This window comes from Leopardus geoffroyi, chromosome B2 (genome assembly GCF_018350155.1).
Source record: "Leopardus geoffroyi isolate Oge1 chromosome B2, O.geoffroyi_Oge1_pat1.0, whole genome shotgun sequence".
Classification (NCBI taxonomy): domain Eukaryota; kingdom Metazoa; phylum Chordata; class Mammalia; order Carnivora; family Felidae; genus Leopardus; species Leopardus geoffroyi.
Window position 1 is genome coordinate 115,337,248 of NC_059332.1, and position 19,441 is coordinate 115,356,688.

The following is a 19,441-nucleotide window of genomic DNA, read 5'->3' on the forward strand; positions in this document are numbered from 1 at the left end:
AAAAAAAAAAAAGATAAAAAGGTTATTCAACTATAAATCTAGTAAATATATTTTAAATATTTTTTGCATAACAATTTTCCTATTAGGTCCTTTTAGAAACTGATATTTTAGTCAAACAGATACCTACAATCATAAAATGGCTAAACATGAAAGATCTAGTCATTTCAATGGTACATAAAACATATAACGAATGGCCATTGAATGTAATATTATATGTTGTCTACAATTAAGCACATAGTTTTCCAAATGAAACAAAGGGAAAATTCATTTTGAAAAAGTGAACTATTTTTGATAAGGCATAAAAGAAACAGTTTCATAAATTTTAGTCATTTAATCTGAATTTTTTGAAGATATAATTCTATTATTAATCCAACTTTTGCCACTGATTATTCTTAGTACTTTTCTGTACTTTTCACATTTATAATTAAAATGATTTTGAAAAGAATCTTACTGTTCAGAAGAGAGAGAGATTTTGGAAGATAATTCTCCATGGCACGTCTACATGCTTCAGAAGCTGGAGGTTTTATTTCCTGACCAGCAGAAAAGTGAGAGAATATCTCCCTCCCGAGAGACTTCTAGGATAGCAAAGTCGTCTTCCTCCTCCCTAAAGAGTTTCTTACATTCCAGGATAATAAAAACAATGTTTTCCTAGAGGGCAAAGATTGGCCAGTTTGCCAGAAGCAGCTTCCATGTCTGGGATTTCCTAAACTTACTGTTCCTCTGCTGTGCATTTAGCACCCACCTGACCCTACTCTATTATCACCCCCCCCCCCCACACACACACACACACATGGGGCTGACGGGACACTAAAGCATGAAGATAATGCTGTCTGTTGTGCCATGAGAAATAAACTGCTGCTTCATTTGGACTCACTGCTTCATTACTGACTGCATTTATGAAAGTGTGGCAATTGAACTTGGCAGCTGCATGGCGCTTAGGAATGGACTGCCCACCTGACAGATAAAATCCGTTTATCCATTTGCCTGTAGAAATTCTTTTTAAGTAAGAAGCACTGCCTGAAGCTTATCTTTAAGATATGATTTAAATCCATTAAACATATGAAGGAAATTTCATAGTTAGTGAACTTTCTAAGTCATCTAAAAATTCCAATTTCATGTTATTTTAGGACACGGATCGATTTAGTTCATTTTAATATCACAATGCTTACTGCATATGACAGAAAAATTAGGAAGGATGCCACATATCCAAGGCATCTTTGGATCTTCATCATAACCTTGATGTTGGCTGACAAGAAAATCATTTCACATTAAGCAAGAAGTGCTTCAAAGCACAGACTCTGGAATTCTACTGTTTACATCCGTATTGGTGCTTCTCCAATACAGTACTACTGTTAGAGGCACTGTTCGGAGCATTTGAAATATGGCTACTTGAAACTAGCATAGCCTGAATCGAGAGGTACTAGGAGTTAGAAAACACATCTGGATTTGAAGACTTGGCATGAGAAGAATGTGAAATATCTCAGTAGTTTTTATATTGATTAGATGTTAAAAGCATAATATTTAGATACATATTTTCAATAAGATATTTTATTAAAATTAATTTCACAACTCTCTCTCCTTTTGTTTTGTTTTGCTTTGCTTTTTTTATTTATTTAAATGTCTGTGCCAGGTAGCCTTCAAGAGAGGCCCCAGGGATTCCTGCCTCCTCCACCCTTGTGCAGTCTCCCCCTAGCATGCACCAGCATTTGTGTGATCAAAAGAAAACAGTAGAAGTGAAAGACTATTATTTCTGTCTTGCGATTTCTCTAATTCTCAGATCATTCACTCAAAAGGAGCTTTCTAGAGTGGGCATGTATCAAAGAACTGAAGCCTCCTGGAACAGCCCTATAAATGAACTTGAAGGAACATGAATGTAGAGTCTTATATTATATGTTATGTTATATCAGAGAGTGCTAACATAGAATCAATGGAACTGCTTAACAACTATTTGGCCTTGGGCAAGTTCCTTATTTTGTCATATGTAAATGTGAATTCAATTAGTTATATAGATATACATATACACACACGTACATATGGATACATATACATATGGATAATACATACGGATACACATGGATAATATATACATACATGAAAGTATTTAGAACAGTGCTCAGCACATCATCAGGATTCTAATTTAAGTGTGTGTAGGGTAGTAGAGAATTTTCTATCTCTAAGCTTTACTATCACATTTCTTACATGCCTCCACCTTCCAGCAAAATCATTCCACACAGTGATAAAATTCAGGGAGTATGACCTATAAATTCAAACAGAAAACTTCAACCTGGCTATATAACTTTAACAGTGGTTTTACAGATGCTACCACAACCGTTCTTGGACATGGTTTAGAGACACTTGTGTAAACCTGCTGTTGGGGGTGGCAGGACTCTGATTACCAAAAAAATGTATTTCTTCTTTGTAACACTTCCTCCCAGGAAATTTCTTATGTCTAAAGAGAAGGCATTTAGTATTGATGCTTTATAACATTAGAAAGAAAGATCTTTCCAGGAAGTAATCTGAAATTTGAAACTTCACTATAACGCAAACATTATATGATTTATCCATCTATGGGGACAATGTAATCCACTACCATATATCAGGATATATATTTTTGTTGTGCTTGGCAAGAATGGCATGTTTTCTAGCTCAGAAAAAAGGGTCTTAGTCAAGATGGCTGTCTTCTAAAAGAACAAATTAGGGCACCTGGGTGGCTCAGTGCGTTGAGTGTCCAACTCTTGATTTCAGCTAAGGTCATAATCTCACATTTGTGGGTTCAACCCCCACATTGGGTGCTGTGTTGTCAGCTTAGGATTCTCTCTCCCCTTCTCTCTCTGTCCCTCCCCCACTTGCTCTCTTTCTCTCTCTCTCAAAATGAATAAACAAACATTAAAAAAAGAAAAATTATATTTCTAAAGCAGTATGTTTATTTCTATAAAGGACTTAAATAATTGCTCTTTATTTTTTTAATATACTGAACAGTTTTTGAAGTGACAAAATAGACGTATGGAAATGTAACACTAACATAGAATGCAACCAGCAATATATATCGCAAGTTTATCTCCCCATTCACACTTAGCAAAAATCAACTCCAGTTTGTTCCCTGGAAGCATCTCACCAAATCCCTACAAAGCTTTCCTTTCTGGACAGTTGCTTGAGCTTCCTTCCACTTACTGGAGCATCTACAAAGCCATATTTACTGGTCAAAGGGTGGGTAACTTTTTTCAGTAGAGCATCTTTATTTTTTTTTATTTTTTAAATGTTTATTTGTTTTTGAGAGAGAGAGAGGGGGAGAGAGAGAGAGAGAGAGAGAGAGAGAGAGAGAGAGAGAAACAGAGTGTGAGTGGGGGAGAGGCAGAGAGAGAGGGAGACACAGAATCCAAAGCAGGCTCCAGACTCAGCTGTCCACACAGAGCCTGACGCGGGCTCAAACTCACAAACTGTGAAATCAAGACCTGAGCTGAAGTTGGACGATTAACCGACTGAGCCACCCAGGCACCCCGAGGAGAGCATCTTTATTAACAAAGAAATACTCTTCATGGGCACCTTTGCCAAGGGTATGATCATCCTCATCAAAACTTTTAAATTACAATGAGAAATTAAGGATCTGTGTTAACATACTTTATCATAGTAGGGTAGATGATGGCAGCAAGTATGATAGAATAAGGACCTCTGAAAATTATCTCCTCCTTTATAAAAGCAATGGAGTAATTGGGTAAAAAAACAAATGGTCAGAATTAATTTTTTCAAGAACTTTGTAAATTAGCCCAAGGATTACAGCAATCTGGGGAGCATGTATTGAAGAAAAAAATGGCTGAATCTTGGTTAAAAACAGCAAACTTTGTGACAATTTAACTTGCAGTATCCCACCCTCCCCATCCCTTTCAACTTCATAGTGAAACTAACAGCTTGCAATCATAGCAAAACCCCCAGTGCAGCAGTCACAAGAGGGGGCAGAAAGGAGCTGGAAATCTTTCAGAGTTCATTCTCAGGGAATTGTTATTTTTTGACACGTCTGGTGACTACCTGGAAGATTCTACTTGCAACATTGTCTTTATTTGATCTCATTTTGAGCTCACTCAGTGGGAAAAGACTTTTCCTAGGGATCATGTGTCAAAAACAATAAGAGATAATTATTTAATTTTTGTGACTGCCTGCGGTGATGTGTAACAGTTGGGGAAAAAATAGGCTAACCAAAAAAGTTTAAAGGGAAAAGCTGAGAAATAAGATGTCAAAAAAGTGTTGAAAAGTTCTAATATATTCCTCGTAATCTAGAAAACCACATACATGTGTAGGACTGTATGTATGTTTAAGAAAGACCTGAGAAAGTCCTCAGCTTTCAAACCCAGCTGACTTTGAGGCTCTACATGAGCAAACAAACAAGAGTTTTTACCTGCCTGATTGAGTGTAGAAGGCATGCCCCCAAATGAACACTGAGCCCCTCAAAAAGGACTGGGAGAACTCCTGTTTCCAGTTGTTTAAGGAAATCTCTGTCCAGGCATTAGTTGCCCACCAAGCTAACTGAGCAGAGATTCAGTGGCTCCACATGACAAAGAACACAGACTTCACATATACAGTTCAAAAAAATCACTCAACAACCAGCAATAACAAAACACCCTAAGGAGGGGAGAAAATTCAATTTCTAGAGTTGCCAAATTATATTGTTTAAAATATCCAACTTTTGGGGCGCCTGGGTGGTGCAGTCGGTTAAGCGTCCGACTTCGGCCAGGTCACGATCTTGCGGTCCGTGAGTTCCAGCCCCGCGTCGGGCTCTGGGCTGATGGCTCGGAGCCTGGAGCCTGTTTCCGATTCTGTGTCTCCCCCTCTCTCTGCCCCTCCCCCGTTCATGCTCTGTCTCTCTCTGCCCCAAAAATTAATAAACGTTGAAAAAAAATAAAATATCCAACTTTCAAAAACAAACTATGAAACAGGCAAAGCAACAAGAAAGTGTGACCCATCCACTAGGGGAAAAAAGCAATCAATAAAAACTATTCTTGAGGAAGCCCGGACATTAGGTTTCCTAGAGAAAGACTCTAAATAAGCTATTTTAAATGCCTTCAAAAAATAAAGAAAACTATGTCTAAAGAACTAAAAAGGAAGTATTAAAATGAAGTCTTACCAAATAGGGAATATAAATCAAATTTTAAGATGGTCAGTTGAGATTATTCATTCTGAGAAACAAAAATAAAAAAGTACAAAAAGAAATTAACAGAGTCTCAAAGACATAGGGACAGCATCAAGCATATAAATATGTGAATAATGTGTGTTCCAGAAGAAGAAGAGAAAGACATCAAAAGACTATTTGAAGAAATAATGACCAAAACCTCCAAAATTTGATGAAAAACATTAATCTACACATTCAAAAACTCAACACATTCCAAATAGGATAAACTTGAAGCTTCATGTCATTCTGATCAAGCTATTGAAAACCAAAGACAAATAGAGAATTTTGGAAACAGCAGAAGAGAAAAGACTCATCAAGTATATGGATTTTTTCAATAAGATTAAAAGTTAATTTCTACTCTGAAACCATGAAGGCCAGAAATCATTGGGATGACATATTTAAAGTATTGAAAAAAAAAAAGAATTGTGAACCAATTTTGTATACAGAAAACTTATCCTTTAAAAATGAAAGTTACTCAAAAAATTACAAATAGAAATGCCATATGAGCCAACAATTCCACTAGTATTTACCCAAAGAAAATTAAAAACACTAATTTGAAAAGATATGTGCAGCCTATGTTTATTGCAGTATCATTGACAATAGCCAAGATATGGAAGCAACCTGAGAGTTCATCAACAGATGAATGGACAAAGCAGATGTCTGTGTGTGTGTGTGTGTGTGTGTGTGTGTGTGTGTGTGTGTGTCTGTATGTATATGAATATTATGCAGCCATAAAGAGAATGAAATTGTGCCATTTGCACAACACGTATGGGCCTAGAGGATATTATGCCAAGTGAAATAAATCAGATTGAGAAAGACAGATACTATATGAGGTAACTCATACGTGGAATCTAAAAAACAAACAAACAAAAAGCGGAATCAGGCCCATAAATACAGAGAACAAACTGATGGTTGCCAGCGCGGACGCGTGTGAGGAGATGGGTAAAATGGGTGAAGCGGAGTGGGAGATACAGGTTTCCAGATATGGAATAAATACGTCACAGGAATAAAAGGCACAGCATAAGGAACATAATCAGTGATATTGTAATAGTGTTGTATGACAACAAATGGTACCTACACTTGTGGTGAGCATAGCATAATGTATGAAATTGCGGAGTCACACTACACTGTGCACCAGGAAGCGATGTCACATTGTGTGCTAACTACACTTAAATAAAGAAATAAATAAATAGGAAATTAGGACATCTCCAGATAACAAAAACTGAGAGAATTTATTACTATCAAAACTGCCACACAAGAAATCTTAAACGGAATCCTTCAGGCTGGAGGATATAAGACAGTAACTTTATTCTGGGTCAAGAAATAAAAAGTACTAGTAAAAGTAGCTATCAATGTAAAAATAAAATAAAGTTTAAGTGTATTTATTTTCAAATATTTTTCCTATCTAATTTAAAAGGCAATTGCATAAAGAATAATCATAAATCTATGTTGGTGGGCACATAATGTATAAACACATAATTTTCATGATAATAGCAATTAGAAAGATAGGGTAGGGAATAGAACTACAAAGGAGTCCAATTTTACATATTATTGAAATTAAATTAGTTAATCCAAACTAGATTGTTATAAATTAAGACATTAACTGTAATCCCTAAGCAACCACTAAAAAAAATAACTAAAAAAAAAATACAAAAAAACAAACAAACCAAAACAACAACAACAACAAAAATATATATATAGGAAAAAAACATTGGGCTTCTGGTTTCTGGCCTTGGATATAAAAAGTTTTCAAGCTGCCACTCTGCCCAGCAAAAAGTAAAAAGCCAAACAAACTGAAAAACCAGCAACTATTCTTGGATTCATTAGAGAAGTGAGTTCAGAGGATAAACCAATGCCTCCAGAATTGAAGAGACAGATAGGCAAGTACAGAGAACCACAACTTACCAGAGAAGAAACCTCGATATGAACCAATACCAGACTAGAAAATTATGAAGTATAATTGCTAGAAGCTCTGAATGGACAAGTCTGAGAGAAAAAGCTCCAGGGTCCCAATCATGGGGAAGCTCTCATAATTTTGTAAGTTCTACCTCTAGGAACTTGACCAGGCTTTCACACTAAATATCAGAGAAAAATCTCCTAATGCTTCTGGCAGGGGGAGAGAAAAAAAAAATTCAAAATAGTCAGAACATTCTGTTCTTCTTAATAAGGCTTGCCCTTAAGAGACATGATTGGTGTTTTATTAGGACTAACTGACCTAGGGTGCAGGAAAATATACAACTAACACCCCCTCTAGACTTCCATTTAGAGAAAATATGCAACTAAAACCCACTCCAGTCTTTCTATTTGAGGAAATGGAAATACCCAGATCTAGCCTGTTCTAGGCTTCCACATGTGAGAAGGGCAATACCCAACTCTACTGTAGCCACCCTTTCCCACATAAAGAGTGGGTAACAAGATTGAGAAGCACTTGTGCAGTTCATAGTTCAGAGGCACAGGTCTATAAAAATACTGAGACCTAATTATAGGACCATAGAATGCTTCCCCTCCTACCACACCTTACTGTTACATTACTAAAGTCCTATTAACTATGGTTTCTTTCTATCCAGTACATTATGTCCGGCTATCAAGAAAAAATTATAAAGCATACTACAAGGCAAAAAAGACAATTGAAGAGACACAGCAAGCTGCAGAGTCAGACTCAGATATGGCAGGGATGTTGGGATAATCAGACCAGGAATTTAAAACAATTATGATTAATATGCTAGGGCCTAAATAGATATTGTAGAAAAGGTGGGCAATGTAAGTAGAAATAGAGAAGCCTAAGAAAGAACCAAAAATAAGTGCTAAAGTTCAAAATCACTATAACAGAAATAAAGAATGTCTTTGATGGGCTCATTAGTAGACTGGACATAGCTGAAGAAAGAATCTCTCAGCTTGAGAATATATTAATACAAACTTCCAAAACATAAAAGCAAAGCAAAAACAAAAACACATAACAGAATATCTAAGTACTGTGGAACAACAAAAGGTGTACCATCTATGTAACGGGAATACCAGAAGGAAAAGAAAGAGAAATAAGAACAGAAGAAATATCTGAAGCAATGCCTGAGAATTTCACCAAATTAATGTCACGCAACAAACCACAGATCCAGGAAGCTTGGGAAAAACGAAACTGGATAAATGAAAACAAGGAAACAAACAACCCCAACTACATAGGAATATTATATTTAAACTGCAGAAAATCAAAGATAAAGAAAACATCATAAAAGAAACCACAGGAATAAAACTCCTTACATGCAGATGAACAAAGAATTACATCCAAATACTCAGACATCATGCAAGCAAAAGAGTAGAGTGAAATATTTAAAGTGCTAAGAAAGAAAAAATCAACCTAGAATTCTGTACCCTGACAAATTATCCTTCAAATGTGAAGGAGAATTAAGGACTTTCTCAGACAAACGACAACTGGGAATTTGTTGCCAGTAGACCTGCTTTGCAAGAAATGTAAAAAGAAGTTCTTCAGAGAAAAGAAAAATTGTACAGGTCAGAAACTTGGATCTACATAAAGAAAAGAAGAATATCAGAGAAGGAATAAGTGAGGGTAAAATAAAAACTTTTATTTTCTCATTATTAATTGATCTAACAGATAAAAAGCTTATAATAATAATATCAGCAATGTATTTAATTATGTATGCTTAGGTATAAGTATATGCTTATGTATGCTTATGTATAAGTGAAATGAATCAGAGCAATGATACAAGGGACAAGAGGAATGAATTAGGAATATTTTGTTATGATAAAGTATTTACACTACATGTGAAGGAATATGGAGTTATTTGAAAGTAGACTTGGATTAGTTGTAAATTTATATTGCAAATCATACAGCAAACACTAATAAAAGTTTTAAGTATAATAAGTATAATGGATATGCTAAGAAAGGAGAGAAAATGGAATCATACAAAATGCTCAATCAAACCACAAAAAGCAGAGAATGTATGGAAGACAAAAATAGGAAAAAAGAAAAAAGGCAACAAAAAGAAAACAGTAACAAATACTGTAGACATTAATGCAACTATAGTTGACCCTTGAACAACATGGGTTTGAAATGTGCAGGTCCATTTATACACAGATTTTTTTTAAGTACAGTACTAAAATATACATTATTTTCCTTGTGATTTTCTTAATAGCAATTTATTTTGTCTAGCTTACTTTATTGTAAGAATACAGTATATAATACATATAACCTACAAAATATGTGTTAATAAACTATGTTCTTGGTAAGGGTTCCAGCCAACTGTAGGCTATTAGTAGTTAAGTTCTGGGGGAGCCAAAAGTTATATGCAGATTTTCAGCTGTGTGGGGGAATTTTGCTCCTAACCTCTACATTGTTCAAGGGTCACCTGGATAGCAATAATCATTTTTAATGTCAATGGTCTAAATACATCAACTAAGAGACAGAGATTATCAGAGTCAATCAAATGACAAGACCCAACTATATATTTTCTATATGAAATCCATTTTAGGGGCACCTGGGTGGCTCAGTCGGTTGAGCGTCTGATTTCGGCCAGGTCATGATCTCATGGTTCATGAGTTCAAGCCCCGCATTGCACTTTGTGCTGACAACTCAGAGCCTGGAGCCTGCTTCAGATTCTGTGTCTCCCTCTCTCTGCTCCTCCCCAACTCGTGCTCTGTCTCTCCCTCTCTCAAAAAATGAATAAACATTAAAAAAAAGAAATCCATTTTAAATATAAAGACACATATAGATTAAAGTAAAGAGACAAAGATATACCATGGTAACACTAATCCAAAGAAAGCTGGAGTACCTATATTAATTTCAGACAGAGCAGACTTCAGAGCAAGAAAAGTTATCAGGAATAAAGAGGGGCATTGTATAATGATAAAAAGTCACTACTCCAAGAAGACATAACAATCCTTAATGTGTATATGCCTGTGCAAAAAAGTGTCAAAATATGTGAAGCAAAAACTAGGAGAACTACATGCAAAAATAGATTAATCTAATTCATAGTTGGCAACTTTAACACCCTTATATTAGAAATGGATAAATCCAACAGGTAGAAAAAAGTAAGGACATAGTTGAGCTCAACAGCACCATCAATCAGTGGATATAACTGACATCTATAGACACTTATCCAACAGCAAATTACACATTCCTTTCCATCTCACATGAAACATTCACAAATATAGACCACATTCTGGGCAATAAAACATCTTGACAAATTTCTAAAAATAGAATCATACAATAGATGCTCTGAAACCAGAGTGGATTAAAATAGAATCAATAACAGAAAGATAACTACGCCCACCCCCGTAATAAATAACACTTGGCGGGGGGCGCCTGGGTGGCTCAGTCGGTTAAGCATCCAACTTCAGCTCAGGTCATGATCTCACGGTCCGTGAGTTTGAGCCCCACGTCGGGCTCTGTGCTGACAGCTCAGAGCCTGGAGCCCGTTTCAGATTCTGTGTCTCCCTCGCTCTCCGCCCCTCCCCCGTTCATGCTCTGTCTCTCTCTGTCTCAAAAATAAATAAATGTTAAAAAAAAAATTTTTTTTTAAATAACACTTGGGGTCAAAGAAAACAATTCTCAAGAGAAATTTTAAAATATTTTTAACTAAATAAAAATGAAAATAACAACTTATCAACTGTGACATGAAGTGAAAGTACTGCTTAGAGGGAGACTGAATTAAATGAATATACTAGAAAAGAGGAAAGATCTAAAAATCAGTCTCTAAGCTTCCACCTTAGAAAACTGGAAGAAAGAAAAACAAATTAAACCCAATTAAGCAGGAGAAAAGAAATAATAAAAGTTATAGGAAAAATCAATTAAGATGGAAAAGAAGAAATCAATAGGAAAAAAATCAACAAAAATGCAAGCTTTTTCTTTGGAAATGTCAATAAAATAGATAAGTCTCTAGCCAGGTTAAAAAAAGAAAGAAAGAAAAGATACAAATTACTAAAGTCAGAAATGAAAGAGAAGACATCATGGACATTAAAAGGATAATAAAATAATATTATGATCAACAACTCCATGCCCCAAATTTGATAACCTACATGAAATGGACCAATTCCTTGAAAGACACAATCTACCAAAACTCACACAAGAAGAAACAGACAATTTAAATGGCCTATGTCTATTAGTGAAAGTGAATCAATAATTAATAACCTCCCCAAACAGAAAGCACCAGGACTAAACAGGTTCAATGGTGAATTCTACCAAACATTTAAAGAAAGAAGTCATAACAATTCTTCACAACATCTTTAGAAGACAGAAGTAAAGGGAATACTCCCTACTTCATCCTTTGAAACCAGCACTACTCTAGTATCAAAACCGGGAGAAGATATAAGAAAAAAACTACATATCAATATTTCTCATAAATATAGATGCAAAATCTTCAACAAAATACTAGAAAATCAAACCCAACAATTTATAAAAAGAATTATACACCACAATCAAGTGGGATTTATCCTTTTATGCAAAGATGCTTCAACAGCTGAGAGACAATTAATGTAATCCATTACATTATTAGGCTAAGAAGAATATCATATGATCATATCAATAGATGCCAAAAGAAAGTGACAAAAGCCAACATCCATTCAATGTAAAAAGAAAAAACAACAACAACAACAAAAACTCTAAGTAAATTAGAAATGGAGCAAAACTCCCTCAACTCAATAAAGAAAATCTAAAAAAAGCCCAAACCTACTGATAACATAATACTTAAGAAACTAGCTTTCCCACTAAGATCAGGAACAAGGCTAGGATGTCCCTTCTCTCCACTCCTTTTCAACATTGTACCAGAAGTCCTAGCTAATGCAATAAGACAAGGGAAGGAAATAAAAGGTGTATTGATTGGGAAGAACAAAAAAAAACTATGTTCACAGATAATATGATTGTCTATATATAAAACCTGAAAGAAAAGACCAAATTAATAACCGAGTGTAGCAAGATTGTAGGATAACAAGTTAATATGCAAAAACCAATCACTTTCTTATATACTAGTAATGAACAAGTGGATTTTAAAATAAAAACAGTTAGGGGCGCCTAGGTGGCTCGGTCGGTTAAGCGTCCGACTTCGGCTCAGGTCATGATCTCACGGTTCGTGGGTTTGAGCCCCGCGTCGGGTTCTGTGCTGACAGCTCAGAGACGAGCCTGTTTCAGATTCTGTGTCTCCCTCTTTCTCTGCCCCTCCCCTGCTCATGCTCTGTCTCTCTCTGTCTCAAAAATAAACAAACATTAAAAAAAAATTTAAAAAAAAAAAAAAAAGTTAGAGGCCCCAGGGTGGCTCAGTTGGTTAAGCATCTGTCTATTGACTCCAGTTCAGGTCATGATCTCACAGTTTGTGAGTTTGAGCCCTGTGTCTGTGCTGTCAACACAGAGCCTGCTTGATATTCTCTGTCTCCCTATTTCTCCCTGCCCCTCCCCTGCTCATTCTCTCTCTCTCTCTCAAAAATAAATAAACATTAAACAATAAATATAAAATTAAATTAAATAAGTAAAATAAAATAAATACACTCAAACAATGCTTGACAAAGGAGTAAAAGCAGTACAATGCAGTAAAGAAATGTTTTTCATTAAATGGTGCTGGAACAACTGGACATCCAAATGAAAAAAAAAATCTGGACACAGATCTTACACCGTTCACACACAAAAAAATTCAACATGGATCATAAACCTAAACATAAAATGCAAATCTATAAAACTTTGAGGAAATCAGGGCACCTGGGTGGATCAATTGGTTAAGCATTTGACTCTTGATATTAGCTCAGGTTATGATCTCATGGTTCATGGGTATGAGCCCAGCATCAGGCTCTGTACTGACAGTGTGGAACCTGCTTGGGATTCTCTCCCTCTCACTGTCTCTCTGCCCTTCCCCTGCTCTCTCTCTCTCTGTCTCTCTCTCTCTCAAAATAAATGAACTTTGAAAAATTTTTAAAAAAAAAAAAACTTTGAGAAAATCTAGGTGACCTTGAATTTGATGATGACTTTTTAGTTATGACACCAAAGACAATGTAGCAAAGAAATAACTAGCAAGCCAGGCTCCTGTTTTTTTAAAAAAAAAACAGTTCTTCTCTGTAATTGATGCTGCCAAAAGAATGAGAAGACAAGCCACAAAATGGAAGAAAATATCTGAAAAAGGACTTGTATCCAAAAACTCTTAAAACTCAACAATAAGGAAACAAAAAACCTGATTTAAAAAGTGGGCAAAACTCTGGACAGACATTTCACACAAGAATATATACAGATGGCAAATAGGCATGTGAAAAGATGCTCCACATCATATGTCATTAAGGAATTGAGAATTAAAACAATGATGAGATATCAAAGGTATATATATATATATATATATATGCATATATATATATATATATATATATATACACACACATATATATATACACACACACACACACACACACACACACACACAAACACACACACACCAGAATAGCCAAAATTCAAAACATTGACCACACAAAATACTGATGAGGATGTGCAACACCAGAAACTCCCGTTCACTGCTGGTGGAAATGAAAGATGGTATAGCCATTTCAGAAGACAGTTGGCAGGTTTTTTTTTAAACTAAATATATTCTTACCATATGGTCCAGCAATTATGTTTCTAGGTACTTAACCAAACAAGCTGAAAACTTACCCATGCAATCACCTCCACATGAATGTTATAGCAGCCTTATTTATAATTGTCAAAACTAAAAACAAGCAAGTTGTTCTTCAGTAGGTAAATAGCTAAATAAATTGTGGCACATCTAGACAATGAAATAGTCAGCATTAAAAAGAAATGAGCTATAAACCACAAAAATATGTTATGGTATTTTGATACTGGGGAAGCCATGCCTATTTGGAGGCAGCTATCATATGAAAAATCTCTGTACCTTCTGCTCAGTTTTGCTATGAACCTAAAACTCCTGTATAAAATAGAGTTTTAATTTTTAAAAAAAGGGTGGGGGAGATAAAATGGTGCACTAGAGGGGTGGCTGTTTGGCTTAGTTGCTAGAGTGTGTGACTCTTGATCTCAGGGTTGTGGTGCAAGCCCCACATTAAGTGTAGAGGTGACTTAAAAAACTAAAATCTTTAAAAAAAGGTACATTAGAAAACATCTATTTAACGAAAAACACAAAAAGCGTCAGACATATGGAAAACAAACAGCAAAATGGTAGATGTAAGTCCTACTTTATCAGTAATTATATTAAGTATAAATGGATTTAACATTCCAATTAAAAGGCAGAGATTGGCAGAACAGATTAAAAACATCATCTAACTGTTTGCTGCCCATAAGAAACATACTTTAAATTCAGAGACACAAATGGTCTGAAAGTTAAAGAATATAATATAGATCATGTAAACAGTAACCAAAAGAGAACTGTAGTAACCACATTAAAATCAGATAAAAACAAACTTTGGAACAAAAATTTTACCAGAGACAAAGAAGAATACTATATAATAATAAAAGTGTCACTTCATCAAGAAGAATAACAATTATAAGCACATATACACCTAACATCATAGCCCCAGAATACATGAAGCAAAAGTTGACAGTAATAGTTGAAAACTTCAAGAGTAGTTGGAACTTTCAATAATAGAAACATCTAGGCAGAAGATTCTTAAGGAAATAGAAGACTTGAACAGCACTACAAACCAACAGTCATCTGTAGAGCACTCCACTGAACAGCAAAATACTCCTTCTTCTCAAGTGCACATGCAACCTTCTCCAGGGTAGGCCATGTGTTAAGCCATAAAACAAGCCTCAAAAAATTTAAGAGGATTGAAACCACAGAAAGTATGTCTTCTGACCACAATAGAATGCAATTAGAAATCAATAACAAAAGGAAATTTAGGAAATTGCCAAATAAGAAAGGATGTGTAAAATATATATTAAAATACTTTCTGAGTTTAATTTCTGAGAGTTTAAATTGAGTTTTAAATAGAGTACAAACAAAGAGATGTTTCTATTGAAATTAATGGCCTTAATTTCTCTTTCTCCCTAGAGCTGATGTACCAAAAATACTCCTATATCTGTGATCCCTTTCATCATCAGCTAGGAGTCCTCTTTAAAAGAAAGTATATCATCACCAATCACTTTACCTTTCCATTTTAGCCCTGATTGTTACATTAAAGCCAGTTTTTTAAATAAATATTTTTTAGAAACTTAAAAAAAATTTTAACATTTATTTTTGAGAGAGAGACAGACAGAGAGTGAGTGGGGGAGGGGCAAAAGAGAGGGAGACACAGAATTTGAAGCAGGTTGCAGGCTCCAAGCTGTTAGTACATGGGCACAACGTGGGGGCTTGAGCCCATGAACCATGAGATCATGACCTGAGCTGAAGTCTGATGCTTAACTGACTGAGCTACCCCTGCGCCTCTGTAGGTAAATATTTTTAATTGTTGCTCAGTTGATGCAAGCCTATCTTATAAATTGAAAACTCAAAAAGATATTCTAAACAGCAACTCCCCAAATTAAACTCTTAATCAAAAGGTAAGTGATTTTGTGGGAAATCAGCTCTGTAGATATTGGATTTGCCAATCTCTATAATCATGTAAACTAATTACCTATCATAAATATTACATTTAAATATAATAAATAATAATATATAAAATATATATATTCCCAAAAATTAGGTGTTTTCACTACTCTAATAAGAAACAATCTTTCTACTAGAAAGTCATTATAACTTACTAAATATTTATTATATACATCTTCTCCTAAACACTGTGGGGATTATACCAATAAAGAGATTCAGATTCTGTTGTCAGCAATGTTGTAACCTATGAAGCAGTTGGTTCTCATAAGACAAGCACACAAATAATTTCAATTACATTCAAAATGTGATAAATGCAATGATTAAGGCATAAAAGAGTAAAGTGATTCAAAAAGGAAATTATTACATCCAATTAGAATACTTAGGAAAAACTTCTTATAAAGCAATGGTTGGCAACCTTAACTGCTCATTATTTTTACCCTGGTAGCTTTAGGAAACTCTGGTAACCAGACTTCACTATAGACTATCAGAATATCTCAGGGAAGTGGCCTAAGCATCAGAATATTTTAAATCTCCCTAGGTGATTGCAATGTGCAGCCAAGTTAGAAGACCATTGTTATAAAGGATGGGGGTAGGAAGGAGTAAATAGAACTGAACGATGGGTAAGATTTCAGTTGAAAGGAAGAAGATACTGGAGAACGTGGAAGAATCTTCTCCTCATATGGCTGATTATTTTCAGTTTTCAAATCAGAGCCCAAGTATAATTTTCTTTCAAATGCTCTGAAAAACTTCACTCCACTGATGATAGTAATAATAATGGTAATAAAAGCTGACACATTTTTATAGCCCTTGCTATATGACAAGTATCATTCTAAGCACTTTAAATATATTTCAAAATTTAATCTTCCCTCAAACACTAGGAGATAGAATTATTATTCCCATTTTTCATGAGAGGAGGGTAAATAACTTGGCAAGGTTATACAGCTAACAAGTGGCAGAACTAGAATTCAGATATAATGACTTCAAAATCCATGTTGAAACATGGCCAACAGGAGCTAGATGTTCCTTATCAAGACTCTCATGGAATCCAGGCATATTTCAATCACACCATGAATCACATCATATTGTAAACGTTTACTAGATTTCTCTCCTCAGCTCATCATTTATTCATTCATTCATGCATTCAATAAACAACTACTGGAAATGTGCTTGGTACTAGATATACAGTCATATATGTGATATTTTATCTGTCCTGAAGTTTTAGTCTAGAGGAGAGTTCAGCAAACTACAGTTCACAGGCCAAACTCTGCTGGACATCTGTTTTTATAAATATATTTTTTATTGAACCACAGCATGTCCATTGGTTTATATATCACCTATAGCTTCTTTCATGTTACAGGATCAGAGTGCAATAGTTGTGAGGGAGACCATCTGGTGGCAAAGTCTAAAATATTTACTATCTGTTTTCTTATATAAAAAAAAACTTTTTGCCAACCCTGGTCTAGAGAATAAGGCAAATAAGAAAATCATCAACAGGGGCACCTGGGTGGCTTAGCTGGTTGAGCATCCGACTCTTGATTTCAGCTCAGATCATGATACCAGGGATGTAGGACTGAGCCCCAAGTCGAGCTCCCTGCTAAGCATGGAGCCTGCTTAAGATTCTCTCTCTCTCTACCTTGCCCCTTCCTCTCTCTTTCTCTAAAATAATGAAAAAAAAAATTTAAGAAAATCATCAATGACTATCCAATAAGGTACATGTTATTGGTGACCAAGATATTATGGGAATATAAAATATATCTAGAGTAAGTTACATATATAAAAGAATATTATTCATTATTATGAATATTGGAATAATGGAATAATATTGCGGCTGAATATTTTCAGCCCTAATAAAGGATGAAATCTTACCATTTGCAACAACATGGATGGATCTAGAGAGTATAATGCTAAGTGAAATAAGTCAAAGAAAGACAAATACCATGACTTCACTCATACTTGGAATTTCAAAAACAAAACAAATGAAACAAAGAAAGAAGACACAAATTAAAAAAAAAAAAAAGACTCTTACTACAGAGAATAACCGATGGTTACCATAGGGGAGGTGGGTGGGAGACTGGATTAAACAGAAGGGGATTAAGAGCACACTTATCAAGATGAGCCCTGAGTAATGTATGGAACTGCTGAGTCACTATATTGTACATCTGAAACTCATATAACACTGTATGGAAAAAAAAATAATTCTAATTTTTTCACCCACTTCCCTAGAGTGAAAAAAAAAAACCAAAAGCTACCACTTTGTATTGTTTTCAACTGTATAGATGTATACATCTATTAACAATAGTTTTACAAATATGAAATCATTGCAATTTACTGTACCTGGAAAATTCATAGGCAGCTCAAATGGTTGCGGACGTTCACAACCCTCAATGTGCTCACAAATTTCAGCTATGATCTTCTTAATTTTGAGACCAATAATTTTAATTACTTCTCCTGTTGATAAACAGCATTCATTTCCAAACATTTCATAAATGGAACCTAAAAAAAAGGAAGAGTTGAAACAGCTTTAAAAAAAAAGAAATAAGGAAGAACAAAGCAAGAGTCTAAAGCCTCATCTAAAGTGTTTTTATTCAGTTCCTCTCCTAGCTACCTACTTACTAAATAGGAATTTAATCAAGCTTGGCAAAATGTACAGCATGTACCAAGAAAAATATTAGATTTTCTCTTCATGTACTGGGCAAAGTATAAACAACCTTATTTTTGTTATTATTGTAAATTAGATTTATGGTTTCCTCAGCACCTTTAGCTCATCATTCCAAGGTCAAACTACAAACATGTCTTCCCTCGCTGGGATTTATGATCTATTTTTGCTGGGTCACAGATTAAGCTCCTGTGAGTCAACAATGATCTAAGTATGTATTACAAACAAGGTTGTATTACAATCCAAGATCCAAAGAGAGAAGGTCTGCACAACAGGGCCTTATATTAAGAGCATCCTATCTACTTATTAAACCTGTTTCTCTTCATCCTTGTGAATATAAGATTTTTTGTCCATCTAATCTCTTGATTTTTGACAAGCTGGAAACATCTCTTGATATCTTAATGGCAATAGGGGGCAGACCAGCCCAGATAAACTGAAAAGCTTCACTGTAGTTCAGAATTGCAGTCTCTTTCCTAATAAACCTTTTATCATAGATACTAAAGTTAAGCTTTCCATCCATTTATTTTCCTTTTATCTCCTGATGGAAGGAAAGCGAGCAGTGAAATAACCAGAACATGAACAACAGGAAAGAGAAGAGGCAAAAATGTCTGGATAATCTACCCCAAGTAAAAAGGGAAACAACTCGAAAACTACATCTCTGAGGTATTATTACTTTACACCTGAACAGTAAATGAAAGGTTGATGTAAAAAAAAATTACAGAACTGTGGGGATTTAAACATATCAATTTTTCCCTACCTCCAATATGATTTATATCCTCTTTACCATACTAAAATGTGAACAATATGAGTACAAGATTTCAGGTTGGTTGGTTTGCTTTCTGAATTCTTCTTTATTGAATCCCCTCCTCATAGCATCTTACTGATATATAGCAGGCACCAAAAACATTTTTGTAGCATCATTGGTTATCCTAAAAGTTATTAAGAGTGGCTTCCAATCTAGCATTAAACAACTCTGCCACTGTAACAGAATGTCAACAGGGAGCAGGGGGGCACACGCGAATTAGAATAATTTAAGGAGATTTTAACAAAGGGGCAATTTACACAGAGGCACAGACAGTTCTGGGCAATGCAAGAAAATAAATATCC

At 35.0% G+C, this 19,441-nt stretch overlaps 1 protein-coding gene across 1 annotated transcript in view; it reads right to left on the bottom strand.

Annotated features, from left to right (window-relative positions):
* THEMIS (thymocyte selection associated) overlaps positions 1-19,441 on the bottom strand; it is a 183,909-nt gene that overhangs the window by 123,491 nt on the left and 40,977 nt on the right. The window contains exon 2 of the mRNA XM_045499513.1: positions 18,013-18,171. Coding sequence (XP_045355469.1) covers positions 18,013-18,171 — 159 coding nt within the window. The remainder of the gene's footprint in view (positions 1-18,012; positions 18,172-19,441) is intronic.